The 20,288-nt window shown below is 39.5% G+C and overlaps 4 protein-coding genes across 4 annotated transcripts; 3 read left to right on the top strand and 1 right to left on the bottom strand.

Moving 5' to 3' along the window:
* Positions 1-75: 75 nt before the first annotated feature.
* Positions 76-2,172, top strand: LOC117300376 (palmitoyltransferase ZDHHC22-like). Its single transcript, XM_033784156.1, has 2 exons — positions 76-203; positions 797-2,172. Exon 2 carries the CDS (start codon positions 806-808, stop codon positions 1,688-1,690), a length of 885 nt encoding a protein of 294 aa, XP_033640047.1. The 5' UTR covers positions 76-203; positions 797-805; the 3' UTR covers positions 1,691-2,172.
* A 1,508-nt stretch (positions 2,173-3,680) lies between these two features.
* LOC117295903 (palmitoyltransferase ZDHHC22-like) lies at positions 3,681-5,556 on the top strand. The gene is made up of 2 exons (XM_033778693.1): positions 3,681-5,044; positions 5,340-5,556. Exon 1 carries the CDS (start codon positions 4,189-4,191, stop codon positions 5,041-5,043), a length of 855 nt encoding a protein of 284 aa, XP_033634584.1. The 5' UTR covers positions 3,681-4,188; the 3' UTR covers position 5,044; positions 5,340-5,556.
* A 1,684-nt stretch (positions 5,557-7,240) lies between these two features.
* LOC117298688 (KATNB1-like protein 1) lies at positions 7,241-15,271 on the bottom strand. Its single transcript, XM_033782008.1, has 10 exons — positions 15,202-15,271; positions 13,392-13,517; positions 12,125-12,174; positions 11,809-11,896; positions 10,906-11,073; positions 10,307-10,473; positions 9,500-9,598; positions 8,756-8,863; positions 8,176-8,269; positions 7,241-7,585 (listed from the first exon to the last, which is right to left on the bottom strand). Exons 2-10 carry the CDS (start codon positions 13,515-13,517, stop codon positions 7,556-7,558), a joined length of 930 nt encoding a protein of 309 aa, XP_033637899.1. The 5' UTR covers positions 15,202-15,271; the 3' UTR covers positions 7,241-7,555.
* A 1,271-nt stretch (positions 15,272-16,542) lies between these two features.
* On the top strand, positions 16,543-17,220 carry LOC117300961 (alpha-N-acetylgalactosamine-specific lectin-like). The gene has a single exon (XM_033784834.1). It carries the CDS (start codon positions 16,565-16,567, stop codon positions 17,072-17,074), a length of 510 nt encoding a protein of 169 aa, XP_033640725.1. The 5' UTR covers positions 16,543-16,564; the 3' UTR covers positions 17,075-17,220.
* The last annotated feature ends 3,068 nt before the right edge of the window (positions 17,221-20,288 follow it).

The following is a 20,288-nucleotide window of genomic DNA, read 5'->3' on the forward strand; positions in this document are numbered from 1 at the left end:
AGTGCGTTGAAGTCTGGGTACACTTTATATTTGAGTCTGAGAGATAAAACACCACCGATGAGGGCGCTGTTTATTATTTTCTTAATTTGACTCAAATCAAGAGTAGAGGCAGAGAAAAAGAGCAAAGTTCTCTACGTTTGTTTCATCTAGTTCCAGTTCGATTGTTGTCCCATCCTTGCTCTGTCAGCCATTGGTGTAAATATGTAAGTATCCGTATTAAAAAAATATGTAAAGTGTTTTGTGTTACAGGTTTAAAAAAAATATATTTCGTTTTACGGTTTTAATTTAACAACATGCTGAGTTGCTGAACTATGAACCAGGGGAGGTAGAATTTCTACTCTAGAAACAGAACATGCGGGGGGGGGGGGGGGGGTCACATATAGATCAGGGGAATGCCGTCAGAAACGGCCATTTATACAAATTATGATGATATAGGTTTAGAGAGTTGATTACTACATTTGAATCCTCTCGCTAAGTATTAGTACTTAAGCTAACCGCTGACCTTCACAATGACTAGAATTGAATATGAGTGTACTGTTGTCTACTCTGTCTGACTCTCTACTTCTGTCCTAGCTAGTGTAGTTACTGAACCACAATTGATTTGTGCAATTCATTAAATCGCCATAGGAATTATCGTTGGAGGTCAGCGTTTTCCTATTCTACACCCTATACAGTTGTTCACTTTTTCAAATCAAAGTGAACAAACTATATTAAGTTGTGGTAAAGTTAAACTTTAACTGTTCAACCAAATCTAGTACCATGTTTTTTTAATTGTAATCGTGTTGTTCCTCCACAGACCCTAAAGATGGATGTCGGAGCAAAGTTGAAGGGGTGGCTGTCGTTTTTTACAGAGCCTACTGCGAAAAGACTCATGCTCATAGCCAACATCGGTGGTGTGGGGTACTACTGGGTGGTCTCCCTCCTTGTTTTCTACGTCAACCTTTTCGTTATCATCCCAAGTATACTCTCTGAAAACCTCGGGTGGATGCGTTTCCAATGGTGGTTCTTCGTCGTTGCTTATTTCAATATGATGCTGAACTACCTCATTTGCCTGTCAAAGAAATCTCACTACACATCTACAGAGGGGATCGTTACGGAGGAAGCCTCTTCGAAGGGTTGGGGATACTGCGTGCCGTGCCAGCAGTACAGCCCACCGAGAACCCATCACTGCTCGGTCTGCAAGCATTGCATCCTGAAACGAGACCAGCATTGCTTCTTTCTCGGAGCGTGCATCGGTCATTTCAACCAACGATACTTCCTTGTGTTTCTCTTCTACGCGTCTATATCAGCCCTCCATGCTGCAGTGTGTTTCTTCACATATCTTAACCAGTACTTTGCAACATTTCTCTCCCTGGACTTTTACTGTTATTTCTTTCCCATCGCCACAACCAAGTGGGTGTTTGGATACACCCCATCGCATCTTTTCGGTCTACTAGCCCTCTTCTACATGTGTTTGACGCTGGGATTCGGCTGCGTTGGGTTCTTTACTCTTCATTTCCAGCGCGCTCTTCATTGCCAGACCTCGTACGAGTTTTCGCACAGAGTGACAACCTACAGTCGAGGCCCTCAGAGGAATTTGCAAGAAGTCTTTGGGAGCTATTGGTGGCTGACGTTTCTCGTTCCTATTCCGCAGAAGCAGACTAGTGACGGAATCGTTTGGAACAAACCCAAAGAATTGAAAGGATATTAGCATATAAAACCAATTGATACAGATTATTAGGCATGTCATGCTTCGTTTTGGAAAGGGCAAGGGCACCAAGGCATTCAATTTTCTCCTTGGTAAAGGGCACTATAGAAATCTTGTACATTTCTGCTGCAAAACATTTCAAGGGCACCAAGGCATGGACCAGGCATGGAGACAATTGCCTTCATTGCTTCTATGAAGTATCAGGCCTGGATTATATAGATGCATCAACCTATTAAGACCAACCAATTTTGAGTTGATTTTCTCTGAACAAATTTTAAACAGATGATAAAACTTCAACCCCCCTCACAAAAACAACAACAACAACACCATTAACATACTTTTGCTGACAATACATGTAACTCATTTGCATCTTTTAGCTAATTGTTGCAGTGTTTTGTTTTCAAGTTTTCAAATGAACATTTAAATCTTCAAAAAGTAGTGTGCCATAACTGCAGTAGGTATCATTAAACAGTCCCCCTTTAGAGTAAGATAATAGCTAAATGCACAGTTCATGATTTATTAATCAAATGAACTGCATCTATAGGCATATCATATTCATGGACATGGACACGATTACTGAGTTCATAATACATGTACGAGTTTAGGGAGAAACTCTCATGTAATTCAATATGTATATTACCTTAGTAACGGTTCACAGGGTTTCTCATTATGGATGGATTTTGTGCATTGGAAACCTGTGAAGTCATACAGAAAGAAAACAAAGGTAAAACACTGTACTTACTTTCCTACATGTACACATATGTAGCTGGTGAAACATTTTGTGGCAAAGTATTTATTAGTTTGAAATCACTTACAAAGATGTACCGTTTTGAATGCCATAAAGGCTTTGAGAGAGCTGTATTCATTGTAAAAGTCAATTTGTTTAAATGATGCTTTTGTATATATTTGGTTTGCGGTAACACCATGTATTTTCAGATTTTAGTTTTATTGTGTACATGTACTTTTATATGGGATTAAAACAATGGAAAGGATAAAAACACGAAAGGTCTTAGCAAATCAGATACCTATGGCACTTCTGAATAACCTCACAGTGTAGGCCTATGTAGTTTTTTAAATATCTCACTTGTGCGTCTGAACCAATTAATTTCCAAATTTAAGACTGTTTTGAGATAAAACCCTATGTTTAATAAGTACTGTTTATAAAAGAAAACTAAAGTTGTGATGTACAATTTCTTTTTTTACAAAGTTTGTAGTGTTTTTGAACTGATTTCGTAATGCTTGTTAGTGTTGTGTGAATAAATAACAATGTATTTAAAACTTTTGTATGTTTTCAATCTTATTTATGGAAAATATTTATTTAATGTCAGGAAATGTTAGGCTCACTGTACTTTTTGTCGCTCCTCGCTTTTTATATAGCGCTTTTCACACCCAAGGGCGTCTCAAAGCGCTTCCAACATTATTTCTTCTGGTCTCTGCTCATAAACTCACTCCTATGACCCTCTCAGCTCCCTTGGAGAAAATGGGGAGTGCAAAGGACAATATCAAAAATGTACAAAGAATTTGTAGGTGTAGGTGGAGTGGGTTGTTGTGCCTCTAATTTGTTTTTGGCTCTTTTGGGGTTAATTTCTTTTTACTAAGGAACCTCTTGTTAACATTTGTATTTTTTTGTTGGTGGTGGGGGTTGGGGTTTATTTGCTAATATGAGAGGGAAATCCATGCAGAAACCAACCAACCAGAGCCAAATTTCAGAAAGGTCTGTAAGCACAACAAACTTGCTTAGCACAGAAAAGTCATGCTTAGCAGAAACAGGGTACCAGCAAGCATGCCATTCAGTTTACACTATTATAGCTGGTGGCCTGCTCGTTTGATTTATTTGGTAAAGAAGTTGGCTAAACCGAGCCGAGGTGTAAACAAACGCAATCAAACTACCCCTCCTTCCCCTCCCTCGCGCCCCGCCCAAGCCATGCATCTGACTAGAGAGGGCGCTATGTAGATGTGCTGTTTTGTTTTACTTTGTAAATGGCGTCCGTGGTTTCGCATGGTATATGGAGAAGGATTTTTTGGGGTCATAGCTAGTTGTAGAATAAGAGAGTGGAGTGTTGACCGTATGCGGAACTTAAGCTAGGATGGAACTTTGACTGGATGTGCGTTTGATCGACAGCTGTTAGGGTTAGTTGGGTCAGTGAGTACAAAAATGTAAAGGCAAAATTGCTCAACCTGTCACTCTTGACTCTTCACTCCTCAGCCTAGCCCTCCCCTCTCCTCCGCACTCACTGCTCAGTCATTTATTCATCATTTGAGTTTGACATCGACATTGTTGTCGGACAGCCTCAGGCTTAGCTCACCCTGAAGCGTAAACAGTAACTGCCAATCCAATTATTTAGAGGTAGAACCTAAATCACAACAAAGGACAAAGCAGTGCTGTCATGTCATGATCGACTCGCTTGTGGTACATGTATGGAAGGACATCCAACAACCATGACAACTGGCCCTGGGCAAAGTCGAAGACTTAAACATTAATAATCAATAACAACGGAAAGATGGGGTTTTTAAAAGTGTGGAAACTACCTCTCTTTCGCAGTATCGTCAATAGCAACAAATGGAAGTCCATATTGAATTTTATTGGTGTATTTTATTACATCATTATGATATTGATTGCAGCTACATTAGAATGGTTTGTTATTTTGCCGGAGCTGTCGCACAAACTTGACTTTTCCATCGGGAAACACCGCTTGTTTCTCCTTTACTTGCTAATCAATGGAATAGGGAATTATCTCCTAGCGGCTCTGCGTGACATTCACTGGAAAAAGAGTTGGAATAAAAAAAAACGATTGACGGCGGAACCTTTCCGATCTCATCACTGCAAACTGTGCAACGTATGCGTTCTCAAGCACGACCATCATTGCTTTATAATCGGAAAATGCATTGGTTACCACAACCAGAAACACTTCATCATCTTCAACATGTACACCATGCTGCTTTCTTTGTACGGCCTTATCACCCTAGCAACATACATGCATCTGGCGTTTAAGATGGAGTTTGCAGGAGCTTTGACTTTCTTCACACTTTTCGCGACGTCTTTCATGGCGTGGAGTCAAGGTTCGATTGGGTTTCCTCAAGTATCCCTTGTACTGTTACTCTACATTTGCCTGATGAGCACTCTGGCTTCCTTTGGCTTTCTCGCTTGGGAACTGACTATTACATCAATGGGATTGACCACACACGAAATGATGAACGGAACGAAAGGAACGAACACATCAATTCGGGAGAATTTTAAAGACGTTTTCGGCCAGTACTGGATTCTTGGGCTGTTTGTTCCGCTGCCTCTTCCACAATATGGAACAGGATGTTATGAGTATGTAATGAGAAAACCGAACAGAAAGCATGATTCCTAATGCCCCTTATTTTTGACCGCGCGGGGGCGCTATAAATAGTATTTTGATCACTTCCGGGGGTACACGCGATTCGCCCTGCACAAATTAATAGGCGTTCTGTCACTTTTGTTGCGCCGTAGTTTCAATTTGCTTTAGAGGTGGATTATAACTGCTCCTTTTAAAGTCTTATTGTCTGTGATGGATTAGATGTCTGTGGTTATAATGTGTTCCAATCTTTAAAAACTGTTTTGCGTATGAATGAATATACCCCCGGAAGTGATTGAGAGCGCCCTCACACGGTCAAAAATATGGCCCATTCCTAGTTGTTTATATAAATATATTTGAATAATAGTTTTGGTTTTTCCCTTACACCGCTAGGCTATGATTAGTATTGTCATGCCAGTTTTATTTGAAGTCTGAAATTTAATTAATTCTTAATTTTTGTGCAATCATTTAAGGTCATCTGGAAGTGGTATTTTTTCAAAATATGGCTTTTGTCACTAATATATGTGTTTTGATGAGTGGAATGTGAATGAACAGTTAACTAAGGTTTTAAAAAATCAGTTCTTAAGTTATTTACAAATTTAAGAGTAGACCCGGACCCGAGAGGGCGCTGTTCGTGACGTTAATCGAGGCAGACTTTACCTGTAATGCGTAGAGTAAACACAATTGCAAACATGTACGGACCAAGTCTTGAGTTTGTACGTTTCAAAAACTTTCCCACTTTCATGAAGCAAGTCTGACTCTATTGGAAAATGAGTGCTACTTGCTAAGTTTGCATCAGGGACAGCTGATCAGGGATAAAGAATTGTTATTTTGGTTTTGCTCTGACAACTAGAAATGCAAAGGTCAGGGTTCGAATCCTTGACCTTTTTTTTCACAGAATTTGGGGGAAAGTACCGAGTAAGTATCGGTGTAAGGGTCAAACCAAAATAAATATCCTTCTTTAAAGTTTAAAGAACTCATACCAGTTTGCAATGAAATTGTGTACCTTTATCTGTTGGTGCATTTATTTATCAATCTTGACAAGTGTTGTGTAATATTTACATCAAATATAACTTGCATTTTAAAACATACATATAGGCTACTGTAGTACAGTGTGCACAACCTGATTTAGATTAAGAAAATAATGTACACCTTGTCGGGGCTCTAAATTAACACTGGACTGTTGGCCTAGGGCCAGTGTTTTCAGCATCAGGCCAGTAAACTTCAGACTGGACAAGTCCGACGGTCTGGTGTGATTGAAATAGTTATACATTACCTCATTTTTATGTAGAACAACTCATGTTCAAAATGTTGACTTTAAAGTCAAATAAATATCTTTGATTCTGTTGATTATGAAGTTGAAGAATATTGTACATATTGTGGACGGAGTACTTGATAATGTTTAGCTTTACATAAAATGTCAGGTGCGGTTACAAAATTAATGGCAATCAAAACTTACTTGCTTAGAAGGGGTACAGCACCTTTCCATAGTATAAATCATTTTGAGAATAATTTCATTGTGAAGTAATTTGGTTATAGGTAAATATACCAGTTCCTATCCCCATCAATTGAATCTGAGAAGTGTTACTCTTGTGTATTCCTATTACTAATTATTTTAAAATTCTTCCTGTGTTAAAGATGCTATGTCAGATTTTTGGCCGATTTGACCCAAAAATTTTGATTTAAAACTCAATAGGTATTTTGATGGGGGTCGAGAAAGTTACAAGCTTTCATTTGAGCCATTGCTCGAAAAAGTCCGCCAATTATTAGTAGCAGTGAAATAAAGTGCTCAAAATGAGTTTTTGTTGTGATCCCGACAATATATCGCGTGATCAATTCTTATGCGTTTTACATGTATAAGAAGCGTTTTTAATTTTTGTCATGGTTCCTGACCATTAAAAGTAAAAGTTAAACTTTTTTTCGTTAGAGCGGGTAATACTCTTTGAAATGCCATTCACTCAAAATTGGGGCCAAAAATCTCACATAGCATCTTTAATTCAGCATCTAAATGTTTTTAAAAACTAAAAGACAACTTGGGCCCAATTTCATACACCTACACAAAAGTGTAAAGAAATTGGACCAAGATTTGTAAATTAATGTCTGTTTCAGTACTAGGCAATTATTCTTTGGGCATTCAGTCCTTAATAATAACTAGTCCATATATCACATTTTACAAAAACTGTCTCAATGCGCTTTACATTAGTGCCCTGGTCATTGGGACAATAACATTCCTTTAATCTTTCTCAGCACCCTTGGGAGTATACAACTTGAGCAACCGTAGTGCTCCAAAGGCTTTTTCATACATAATATCGACCTCTATCCTCGCAGGAACTTGTACCCATTTATACCCCTGGGTGATGAGAAGCACTTATAGTAAAGTATTTTGCTCCAAAGTCAGAAAACTTTTGGATTTTTGACTGTTCGGATGGTACAATAATATTTTGCTTCATGACATAAAAAAAAATTCTACTAAAATTACACGTGAGTAAACAGTGGACGGAATTTGTACATCTTTTTGATCACACAGAAATAAATACTCTCTGAGACATCAAAGCTGGTCCAGAAGATCTTTAACAGCCTAAAAAAAGAAGACAAATATTTGAAAATTATATAACCTTTAAAGTGTTGATAATTCTCTAAACTTAGGTTTTACTCATTTTTCTCTAGTTGCTAAAACATTTGGCAAAGTGAGCTAATTGTTTTTAATTGGCCCTTGAAAAGTTGTCTGTTTGGCCTTGGTGTCCTTTCCTTTGGCCTCGGTGCCCTTCAAAATTTGCACATATCAAAGGCCAAAGTGGCCTTGCCTTAAAAATGATGAAATCCCAGGCCTGAAACTATATTGTAAACATCATCACATGCTTCCATGTTTATTGATTGCTTTAGTACATGTAGTGATTTCAAGTTTATAAAATTAGTTTTTTTTTTTGTAATGGAAAAAAAACCACCAGGAATTTTCTTTTGCAAAATCTTTACCAACCAAAAATATTGCCAGTGGTTAAAATGATACTAAAGTATTAATAGCCTAATGTTTCAACCCAGAGTTGTTTGCAACTACACATCCCGTGAATAGTGATTCAATTAGTGTTCTGAGCCTAAGTCTTTTGCACAAAGACAAATCGAAATACGAGGCCATAAAACATGTTTGCTTTTTCAGGAAGAAACATTTACCTTTGCCTTTTTGCCTACACTTCCATTCCTCGTAGCTAAACTGTTTACTGTATCTGTCATGGAAATCAAACTGCCATAGATTCCTGAGACACTCCTGTTGGGGTTAAAAAGAATGGGTTTGCTTTAGCAATAATAATAATAATAATAATAGTGGCTACTTATATAACACTCATCCATCACTCAGTGATGCTCATGGCCCTTCAACAATCAGGTTTGCCTGAAGTATGTAATGGTTTACAAGGTGCTGTGGCGCAATATGCTGCCAATCAAACCAAGAACACCAGGGCGAACCCCTTTTCTGTACGATAAGTGAACTAGGATCTTTTTATGTGCATTACACAATACACAGGACCCACGGCTTTACGTCCCATCCAAAGGTGCAGGAATAATGGTAAAGAGTCTTGCATTCAAAGAACACAAGTGTCACGACCAGGACTCAAAACCACACTCTGCTGATCAGAAACACCAAAGATGAACCCACGACCTTTGCAATTCTAGAATAGTGTCGTACCAACTATACCACTGAGATTTGTTAGATGGAAGTTTGCATCGGGGATAAAAAATATTAGTATCAACTTACTGGCTTTGTAGAAGGAGATCCGCGTTTCTAGAATCCTTTTGTTTCTGCAGTTCTTTAGCCCAGTGCCTCAGTAGAGTACGCAATAAATCCAAGCAAACCTTAATATAGCTAGGAATTAATTATCAATTATACAATGTTAGAAAAAAATACATGCTACCGACGTCAACTATAATATAGTCGTTTTCAAATATCACACATCAGCAGCTCAATTTGAATAGGAAATGAGAGGAATCAATCAGTTCTAGATAATGGAGGAAAACCCCAAAGGGGGAAGACCCATGCAATGAGGTAGGGACTGAAAAACCAATGCATGTGCAAGGCTCTGGGTCTAAGACTGGATTCGAACCAGGGTCCACACAGGTGACAGGCAGGGACAGAAACCACTGAGCCAACCTGATCCAAAAAACTCAATTAAAGAAGTATTGCTAAAGACAGGATTCAATCTGGTTTTTGTGCTAAGCACAGGAAAATCTTGCTTAGCAAAAACAGGTTACCAGCCAACATTCCATAAAGTTTACATTGTTGCGACTGGTGCCCCTACTCATGTTTTGCTTAGCAAAGAAATTTGTCAAGCACCATTTCCTGCTGAACTACTCTTACTGACTGTTAAATGCTAATTCAACGGAGCATTCTTTTTCAAATGAAATGAAATGAGATGGGTGGTAAAATGAATGGATTTGTGCTGAAATTGGCTGAGAAAACTTAGGGGCAGTATTTTTTTTGTATTAGCCACACTATACTTACTCTGCAAACTTGCTGCTGAGTAGTTTATGTAGAGTCGGTAGGAAGTCCAACCAGGCGCCCATGGATATCTGCTTGGCCTTTGTTGTCTGACGAACAAGACTGCATAACAAAAAGTAACACTTGGATTAATCAAGGAAACATTAATGATCTGTTTTATGGCCCAGCAGATTCAAACTCTGCGGTGTTTCTGATCAGGAGAGTGGGTTTGAGTCTCAATAGTGACACCTGTGTCACGATCGAGCAAGACACTTAACCATGATGCTTCGTCCTTTGAATGGGACGTGAAGCCATTGGTCCTGTGTGTTGCATAACGCATGTAAACAAAACCAGTGCATCAAAAAGAGAAGGCGTTGGCCCAGGTGTTCCTGGTTTTGATTGGCAGCATGTTGCGCCACAGCACGTTGTAAACCATGCCATGGTGCTGAGTAACAAGGAGGTCTCATAATTGAATCGTAGTCCCATATCACTTGCAGGAAATACTGTCATGCTAAAGAGCCAGGGGCATCACAATGGGTGCGTTCAATTAGCTCCCTGGGTTGCTCCCCGGGAACGTTCGATTAGCTTTGACTGCATTCCAGCAGCTCACCCGGGTCAGCCCCAAGTTCCCTGCTTGTGGAGTGGGTTGGGCTGGCCCCAGGTGCATGACGTCACCAACAGAGGGTGAGTAACCATTCGATTAGCTCTTGTCAGGGGCTCATTCGAGTTAGCACTGCAGGGTCGACCCAGGTAAGCTAATCAAACGCACCCTGAGTAACAGATATGCGCAGTTTTAAGAAGGCATTATTATTATTTGTCAGCCCAGCTTACCTCATTGTAAGAATCGGCAAGACGTCGACGGTGAGCGAGTCATCCCCAGTACGAATCAAGTAAGAGATGAGAGATCCCGGGTTCTGTTTCCAGAAGGTCAGAGCAGCGTTCAAATGAATCGCTCGATTGGAAACAATGGAAACGAACGTACCATGTCCAGCTAACAACTGCAAAATTATTCCAAAGTGCCATATATTCTTAAAATAATTGTTAGCATAAAAACTTACTTGGTAATGAACGATGGAGAGTTGTTGATAGTATAAAACATTCGGAGAAAAGGCTTCCTCTGAAGTAACGTAGTTTTTGAGAAAGAAGTAATTCTTCACCATAATATTTGAACTTGATTTCGAGACCTCATTAGATTTTGAGGTTTTGAAATCATGCATTTGAAAGTACACAAGTTGTGCAACAAGGGTGTTTTTTCTTCCATTATTTTTCTCGCAACTTCAACAACCAATTGAGCTAAAGTTTTCACATGTTTTTTTCATACACAGTGTGAAAGATCGTGGGGCCTCCCCAGGGCCGTATTCCCTGGGGATAATAGATACAGTGTTAAAAGGGCTATTATCAGTCAGGGGGATATGGGTGAATGTGAATACCTCGGCTGGTGGTGCAGGGATATTTGCCTCTACCCTCGCTGACGGCTCAGATTGATTCTCCTTATTAGCTTTCTCTCTAATCTTGAGTAGGTCATCTCGGCCTAGAGGTTTAACCGCTCTCTCCTTCTTCTGAATCTCACAGTTGGATTTCTGACCCTTTGATGATGGCTGTACGAAAACAAACAAAAAAGCTTTTTTAGTTCAAGTAAACTAATTTTTGTTTTACCCATATTCACTGATGTGTGTTAGCACTGTGTACTCAGTACTTTTCCGAACTTTGAGAAACAATCACAGGTATATTACTAGAGTAGGATTTGAAACATGTTTGAAAACATGATTGAATTTTGAGGCCTCACAAGAATTTTGAATAAATATTTGGCAAAGGTTAACAAAAAATACTCAAGCGTTTCCAGACCAAAAATGGTTTAAGTGTGGAGCCAGTAAACTCTTGACTTGACAAGTCCAGTGGTTTTGGTTTTTTTCTCAATTGAATAATACAGTAGTATCTCACTGTGTAATATCTTTAAACAGAAACAAATCATGTTCAAATGTTGACCTTGAGTCTGGAAAACACCTTTAAATTGTATTGAGTAATGAAGTTTACATAGTATCCAAAAGACAGATGAGATCAATATTATCTTCTCTTCTGTCTTAGTGCAATAACTACATGTTGTCATGACTCGTGCAGATTTGTCCTCATTTTGATTCTGGTCTCGTCCAAAAACTTCTGGTCCAGTACTAACTTTGAGCTACAAGCCCTGCGGTTATTTGGATTTTTCCCCCCTAATTTGAGTCCTGATGTCGCCCGTGTGTTTAAATTTCACACAACTTAAAACAAATCATGCAGAAAATTATGGTTCTAGCATTGCTTATAATACTCTCCTACATGTATGTGACAAATACCCTAATTTGCTTGTTCGACATTTGTAATGGCTGCCTGTAAGCTTTCTTTACTGGAACTTTGAAGGATGGTTGGTTATGGTGCCGGTGTCTGTAACAAAAAGACAAAACCAACCTGTCAGAAATAGAAATGACAATGTTTCACACAGAAGATAAATCCCTGTAGAAATTATTAAAATCCTTGTACAACGTGACAGTCAACAACAGAAGGAAAAAATAAATACTTGTAAACAAATTTGTTAACAACTTGTTCCAAGTAAAAGTTAACATCACTTACAGTTTAGAGCATAAGAATTTGAGTTTGTTATGTTATACTCACTTCTTGAGAGCTGCCACATTCTGTTCATATGGTGATGGCGTTGGTAGTTTCTAAAATAAATGAAACAAAAGTATTTTGATATAATTTTTTGAAGCAAGAGCAGTTTACAAGTAGGCCTAAAGTACTTACAATATTACACCAGCGCTTAGAGTCGTTTTCAAAACAATGGCTCAGGCACAATTTGATTGTTTTCAACTGTGGAAATCATAGTTCTAGGTAGGTAGAACTATGAGTTTTGTTCCACTATCCTTTCCATGATTGAGAGCAGAACAAACCTCATAGTTCTAGTACAGGAGGAGCTACCTAATGTGATTACATAGTCCTTACTCCAAGAACTATGAGTTTTGTTCCACTATCCTTTCCATGATTGAGAGCAGATTAAACCTCATAGTTCTAGTACAGGAGGAGCTACTTAATGTGATTACATAGTCCTTACTCCAAGAACTATGAGTTTTGTTCCACTATCCTTTCCATGATTGAGAGCAGAACAAACCTCATAGTTCTAGGAGTACAGGAGGAGCTACTTAATGTGATTACTTAGTCCTAACTCCTAGAACTATGAGTTTTGTTCCGCTATCTTTTCCATGAATGATAGCAGAATTAACGTCATGGTGCTAGGAGTATAGGAGCTACTCAACTCAATGACTACCCACTCTCCTGGAACTAAGAGGCCCGGTTGACTATCATTTCCATGATTGATAGCAGAATGAACCTCATAGTTCTTCTAGGAGTATAGACGATGTGACCTGTGACATCACATGTTTACAAAAGAGCCACAGAGCCTGGACTTCCTGCAGGCATGATTTGTACACAGCCTAATAGAAGAAAACATAAAATCTTACATTTTATGGAGATTGCACTGTCTAATTCATATCAACTTTTGATATGATGAAAGGGGGCACATCTCAAAACTTTTAAATTAATGTGGAAATTATGCCACAAAATGCCAACTTTCCCATACATGTACAGTAGGACCTGTGTAGTAATTGCCTGTCAGAATACCTGAAGAATGCACAAGTTCACACTTATTGTAAACAAAGTTTACATGGTCTATAGGAGCTACATGTACTCAATTGTTACTTTAGCCCTAGAACTATGAGTTTAGTTCCTAGCTATCTTTTCATAATTGATAGGAAAAGGAACCTCATGAGTCATAGTTCTAAAAGAAAAGGAGCTACTCATCGACTACTTCACTTTCCATGACTCATGATAGCAGAACAAAACTCATCATAGCTCTAGGAGTAGGAGCTACTCAATGAGTACCCACCTTGTTCTCGGACTTCTTCTGCAGTTCACTTTTGCTGACCCACACATATTTATTTTTATTCCAGTCCCATTTGATAAACCCTCCTCCAGCATTCATTGCAGCTTGGTGTATTCTCGCATCAGCCATCTATAAGAGAGTATACAAAGTTAGTTAATTTTAAAAGTTAGCTGAAGCTCATCTCTGCTCTTTCCCATCCATTTGAGATGGGCTTATGCACCGGGCTTAACAATCCTTACTTGCATGAAGGTCAGACAGAGAGTTAAAAGCTAGCCCCATCCTACTTCTTCCTAGAAACTAAAGGCTCCCCTGTGAGAGAGCCTTAATATTATACACATAATGAATGTTTATGAGTGCAATGGTGCGAATATGTTCATGAGTTGAAAGATCGAATGTTCTATTCAACGAGGCGGAGCCGATTCGAATGGAACATTCCAGCTTTCAACGAATGAACATATTCGCACCATTGCACGAATGAAAAACATTCATTATTTGTTTTATATAACATCCAAGTAGAACTTTGTCATTTTGATTGAAAGAAACAACTTTCAAAACAAACAATTTCAACTGTAGAAGCCGAATGCTAGTAATTTTACTATGCCTTCTTGCAGTAACACCTGCTGCGTTACCAAAGACACGCGCACGCAGTGATGTTTTTACTCAGCTTTTTCGTTCCATCCGAAAAGTACCATTGCACGCTGGCAGCGTGCCAGCGTGCAATGGTACTTTTCGGATGGAACGAAAAAGCACGGCGAGTGACTCAGCGTGCAATGGTACTTTTATTTGCTATCACGTGACGGACAATCCTCCAATCAAATGGCAAGGATCTGCTTGGGTGTTATATAAAATACTATAACGCACCTCTTGCTTGTTCTGTATTCTGGTTGGCTGAAACACGGTCACGTGTGGGATGAACTAATAATATAGTCTAGTGATCGCACACGATTTTTTTGTGTGAACTAGTTCCCAAGCGGGCACTAGTCTTTGAAAAAGACTAGGGGCCTATTTCCCTCGACCTCTGGAAATAGGTCGTTCTTCTGGTCACTCAAAGTCCCTCGGGGAATCGACGTACACTAGTTACCTCATTGCCAGTCAATATATGTGTATACTACTCTAGTAACTAACTAGTACGTAGTAGTAGAAGAAGTAGCCCCATTCTATAGTATTTGTGTCAGTACGCTGGACTCACATGACACCGCAGCAGTGTATCATTGTTTTGTCATTGTGAAATAGTGCGCTTGAATTTTCATTTTTAATTAACTTAAAAAAAAAAAAAAAAGCCAATTAGATAACAATAACATAGCGTTTCAACTTTTCCACCTCACAACTGCACATCGAATAATTAAATCATTAAAAAGGGGGAAAAGGAGACGTGATTTGTGAACCATGACATGTGATGACTGGACTGGAGTCGACTCCAAATCCAACACCCAATTATTATATAAAAATCCAACATAAAATCCCTAGGAGAATCTAGATCTAACTAGGTAAGTAAAATTAAAAACTTATTGACGGTGCATGTTACTGAGTGCACACATTTAATAATAATGTATGTTGCTGTTGGATTGTTCTTTGTATGCATTAATCACTCATATCACTACATTCTATCAATGGAGGAAGACTGACTCTCATTCTCAATCAATGAATGTACGCAGGCAGCCAGGGCAAATCAGACACAGTGAATTATTTTCAGACACAAATTTGCTGGCATTTTATTATTCATTGGGATGGCAACGATCGAACGATGTATCGTCCCCATAAACCATGCTAAACTAGCAATTAAGTTAATATTAAACTATCTTTTACAACTTACATCAATCAACGTGATCAGTGAAGTTCCCGTGTCAAAAAGTATCAACAACTTTCTACCCAGCTGTTTTTCAAATCACTTGTTTACACCACGCGTTGACCAATGAAACGTTCGCATCGATCGTTCAATATAGTGCGCCCTCTACAGTTATATTATCGCCATGCGTGGGTTTCCCCCAAAAGGCACAAGTGACGTAGGTTTTTAATAATATTTGCCTGGTCCCAATGGTCCCAACTGGCCATTTAAATTATTGACTGTTTTTTGGGGGTATCATGTACAGAATGTGTATATTCTCAGAATGAGTAGTTTTGCATCATGCATTCCTCTCTCAATTTATAGAAAGAGAGAGATAAAAACTATTACTGAGATAATGTTACTGAGATAATTTGGCCGGCTCTTTGAAATAATGGCTTCAAAAAGTCACTACTGTGAGCTCAGACCACCGTGGCCCAATGATGCTAACAAGAATAGTAAGTTTAATAGCCAAAATACAATAATGTGACATGTATACATCTGTGACTAGTATCCTGCTCATTTTTGCTTAGCAGTTTTAATTTTCCAACAATAACTTTATGTATTTATTTATTTACTTATTTACATCCAGGCAAACAGTACATACAAAGAATAGGTAATAAAACAAATTATGATTTCACAAAGAACAAGCCTGCGGATAACCAAAAGCGACAATAATCACTATCTAAAGGCGATATTAGACTTGCAGCTTAGCAGCGCTGTATGAATGTGCCCCGCGTGAGAGGTACATGGTTGTAAACTTACATGTAATTGACCTACATTATATACAAATTTCACCCAAAAGGCTGAAATGCCATCTCAACAAATACAACCAACCAACCAATTCGTCATCCATTTTATACTCCCTTCAAAGTTGAGTTGCTGCTTTATTAGATAATGGCTTTGCTTTAATTAACAAGATAGAAGCTTTCTTGCACGTAAAGGCAAAGGCTTGTATTACTGACTGCTGAGCGGGGGGGGGGGGGGGCGACAGAATCTCCTACATCGATCAATAGCTTTCATTCGATCAAGGCTGGGTTACTACTAATAAAATAAATTGCTTCATAAACTACAAAGAGCCTATTAATTTAATGTCAGGTAATGTTATGCGGAACTTATTAACCTAATTAATGCCACCGAGGTGGCACGGCAGTTTTTCCTAACACTATCAATGCATCTACGTGTTCTCTTAATGAGCTCTAAAGCTAATAAAAGCATTGCCTGTCAGTCCCAATTCTAATTGTTATTTCAATGACGGCTGACTCTTTTGCAGCGTCGCTGTGGAGAGTGGGGCTGCTTGCCAACAATATAAGCCCTGTTCACTGCCGAGTACAGACGTTATCGTGAGCTCAACATGGCAGTAAACTTCACTGTTTTCAGTGTTCTTTTGGCACTCCTTCAGTCGCATTTCCTGATTGTGTCTCCTGCATGCCTGTCCTGCCGCAGCCCATGGACAAGTTTTGGGAATCATTGTTACCTTCTTGTGACGGATACCAAGACCTTTAATGAAGCTGAACAGTACTGTCAGAGTTTGTCACGCCTTGGCAGACCATCTCATCTGGCGTCCATTATGAGCCAAGAGGAAAATGATTTCCTTGTCGATCTTGCTACAACGATGGACGGAGCGGTGTCTCGGTACACATGGCTCGGCTACCGACGTGATTTATCCACGGGTTCCTTCGTCTGGATCGACGGCAGCCCTGCCGGGAACTACACCAACTGGGCCCCGGGAGAACCAAATAACTGTGGTATAGAGGATTGCGTCGAGATGTATGATACATCAATGTGGAATGACAGGAATTGCATTAAATTGAGGAGATTCATTTGTAAAAGACCAGAAAGATTTCCAGTTCAAATGCGATGAAGATGTTGAAGGAGCTGATGACGTCATTACAGAATTCCCAAAGACACCGGGGTAATTTTTTCATCAGACTTAATTTTCCCCTTCAGACCAGAGTTATTCACAAATCCTTTCCACATAAACATTAATAACCAACAGACACGTCACTTCAGAAAACACTTTACATTTGTAAACCTGTCGCGTGTCGATGCGGCAGATAATTCCCTCACTGCGTTGCATCAAACTTTAATTTCTATGTTTCTCTTCTTTAATATTTCAAACGCTAAGAGGCTTGTTCTCCCCCAGAATACTCTAACAGCATTTATATGAAGTATAAAGTGTTTATCACCAAGTGCGTATATGGTGCGGAAAGATACAATTACATTATTTATGGCCGGGGCAATTAAAACATGAAGATCTCAGCGATTATATTAAAAGCCGTGTAAAGACATCGCATATCCTTCGTATCCAACCCATCAATTATATAAATCCTAATTTTTGAACAACTATCCAACTTATAAATATTAAATATAAAAGGAAAGCCAACTAGGATAATGGTATAACAGAAGAAAGGCAAGGGTGCAGTTTGATACAGCTACCACAACCTGTGTTCGCCCTGCCGAAAACAGACGGTATCACTCGGCGCTCAACATGGCAGCAAACTTCACTGTTTTCAGTATTCTTGTAGCACTCCTTCAGTCGCATTTCCTGATTGTGTCTCCTGCATGCCTGTCCTGCCGCAGCCCATGGACAAGTTTTGGGAATCATTGTTACCTTCTTGTGACGGATACCAAGACCTTTAATGAAGCTGAACAGTACTGTCAGAGTTTGTCACGCCTTGGCAGACCATCTCATCTGGCGTCCATTATGAGCCAAGAGGAAAATGATTTCCTTGTCGATCTTGCTACAACGATGGACGGAGCGGTGTCTTGGTACACATGGCTCGGCTACCGACGTGATTTATCCACGGGTTCCTTCGTCTGGATCGACGGCAGCCCTGCCGGGAGCTACACCAACTGGGCCCCGGGAGAACCAAATAACAGTGGTAAAGAGGATTGCGTCGAGATGTATGATAGATCAATGTGGAATGACAGGAATTGCATTACATTGAGGACATTCATTTGTAAAAGACCAGAAAGATTTCCAATTCAAATGCCATGAAGATGTTGAAGGAGCTGATGACGTCATTACAGACTTCCCCAAGACACCGGGACTGTTTTTTTTACATCAGATCCATTTCAGACCAGAGTACCAATCCGCGGATGATAACTGTTGTTCACAAATCCTTTCCACAAACTTTAATAACCAACAGACATGTCACTTCAGAAAACTCTTTACATTTTTAAACCTGTCCCGTGTCGATGCGGCAGATACTTCACTCCTTAAGAAATCTACCGATGCTATAGTACCTGCCATGACAAAGATAGTCAACACTTCATTAGGAACTGGCATTTTCCCGGACATCCTGAAAGTTGCACACATTCGTCCTCTCATAAAGAAGGAGAATCTTGATCGGAATGTGTTTAAGAACTACCGACCGGTTTCTAACTTGTCACTTCTTGGTAAAACGCTAGAACGTGTAGTTCTGGCACGGCTGGTACCCTTTTTACATCAACATAACCTATGTGAGGACTACCAGTCAGCCTACCGTGCTTTTCATAGCACAAAAACCGCCCTTCTGAAAGTACAGAATGATGTGCTACACGTCATGGATAATGGACAGATAGGGCTTATAGTGTTGCTCGATCTTTCGGCGGCTTTCGACACCGTGGACCACCATAAGCTGCTTCAGCGTCTTGAAAGCCGTATCGGTATCCGTGGTGTGGCTCTGGATTGGCTAAAATCATACTTAGCTGGGAGAACACAATTAAGCAGTCTGCATTAACAACGACATCTCCGATGCAGCTAGATTGAATTGTGGACTACCTCAAGGTTCGTGTGTTGGACCTGGACTATTCCCAATCTATACTTTGCCACTCGGGGACATCATTCGTCGGTATAACCTGAACTATCATTTATACGCAGATGATACTCAGATCTACATACCAGTGAAACCTTTACAGGCAGACGTTAACTCCACTCTTCAGAGAATCGAACACTGCATCGACGATGTCGGAACATGGATGAATCATAACTTCCTCAAACTTAATGACGCAAAAACTGAATTCATAATTCTGGGTTCCAAACGGCAAATAATGAAAGTGAATATTGAGCATGTTCGAGTTGGTGATGCTTACATAAAGCCATCCACTACTGTTCGAAACTTGGGTGTGATGTTTGATCAAGCTATGACAATGGAAAGCCAGGTGACAGCAACATCTAAGTCTGTTTTCATGTCAATCAGGAACATTGGCAGGATACGCAATCACCTCACAAGGGAAGCTGCTGAAACCATTGTCCATGCCTTCATCACATCCAAGGTAGATGCATGCAACTCGCTATACGGAATTAACAATACGCAACTCTCTCGCCTTCAACGATTACAGAATATTGCAGCAAGGATGATCACTTACACCAAGAAAACGGAACACATCACACCAGTGCTAGCCGGCTTGCACTGGCTCCCCATCCAACAAAGGGTTACATATAAACTGTGCCTCATTATTTTCAAGGTCTTGCAAGGTGATGCCCCAGCATATTTAAGTGATCTTGTGCAGATATACACCCCAGGACATCGTGGCTTACGGTCTACAAAACACAAACTCCTCCAGGAAAAAACAACTAAACATGTATGGCGGGAGAGAAGTTTTCAAAGCGCAGCACCAAAGCTTTGGAACTCCCTCCCGGACACTGTGAAACTCTCCAAATCACTCAACACATTCAAGAACAGTTTAAAAACTCATTTTCATAGAGAAGCTTTTGGTTAAGTTTATTTTCTTGTTTTTTGGTTTGCTACTTTCATTGCTTGTTGTTCCTTTGTAGAGTAGCGCCATGAGCGCCGCTTGCGGCGGATACCGGCGCTTTATTAAGTGTCAATTATTATTATTATTATATTATAATTCCCTCATCACTGCGTTGCATCAATGTTCAATTTATATGTTTCTCTTCTTCAATAATTCAAATGCTATATGAGGCTTGTTCTCCCCCAGAAAAAAAACAATTACATTATTTAAAAGCCTTTTAAAGACATCTCATATCCTTCGTATCAAACCCATCAATTATAAAATTCCTAACTTTTGAGCAACTATCCAACTTATAATTAAATATAAAAGAAAAGCCAACTAGGATAATGGTATGA

This window comes from Asterias rubens, chromosome 1, assembly GCF_902459465.1.
Source record: "Asterias rubens chromosome 1, eAstRub1.3, whole genome shotgun sequence".
Taxonomy (NCBI): domain Eukaryota; kingdom Metazoa; phylum Echinodermata; class Asteroidea; order Forcipulatida; family Asteriidae; genus Asterias; species Asterias rubens.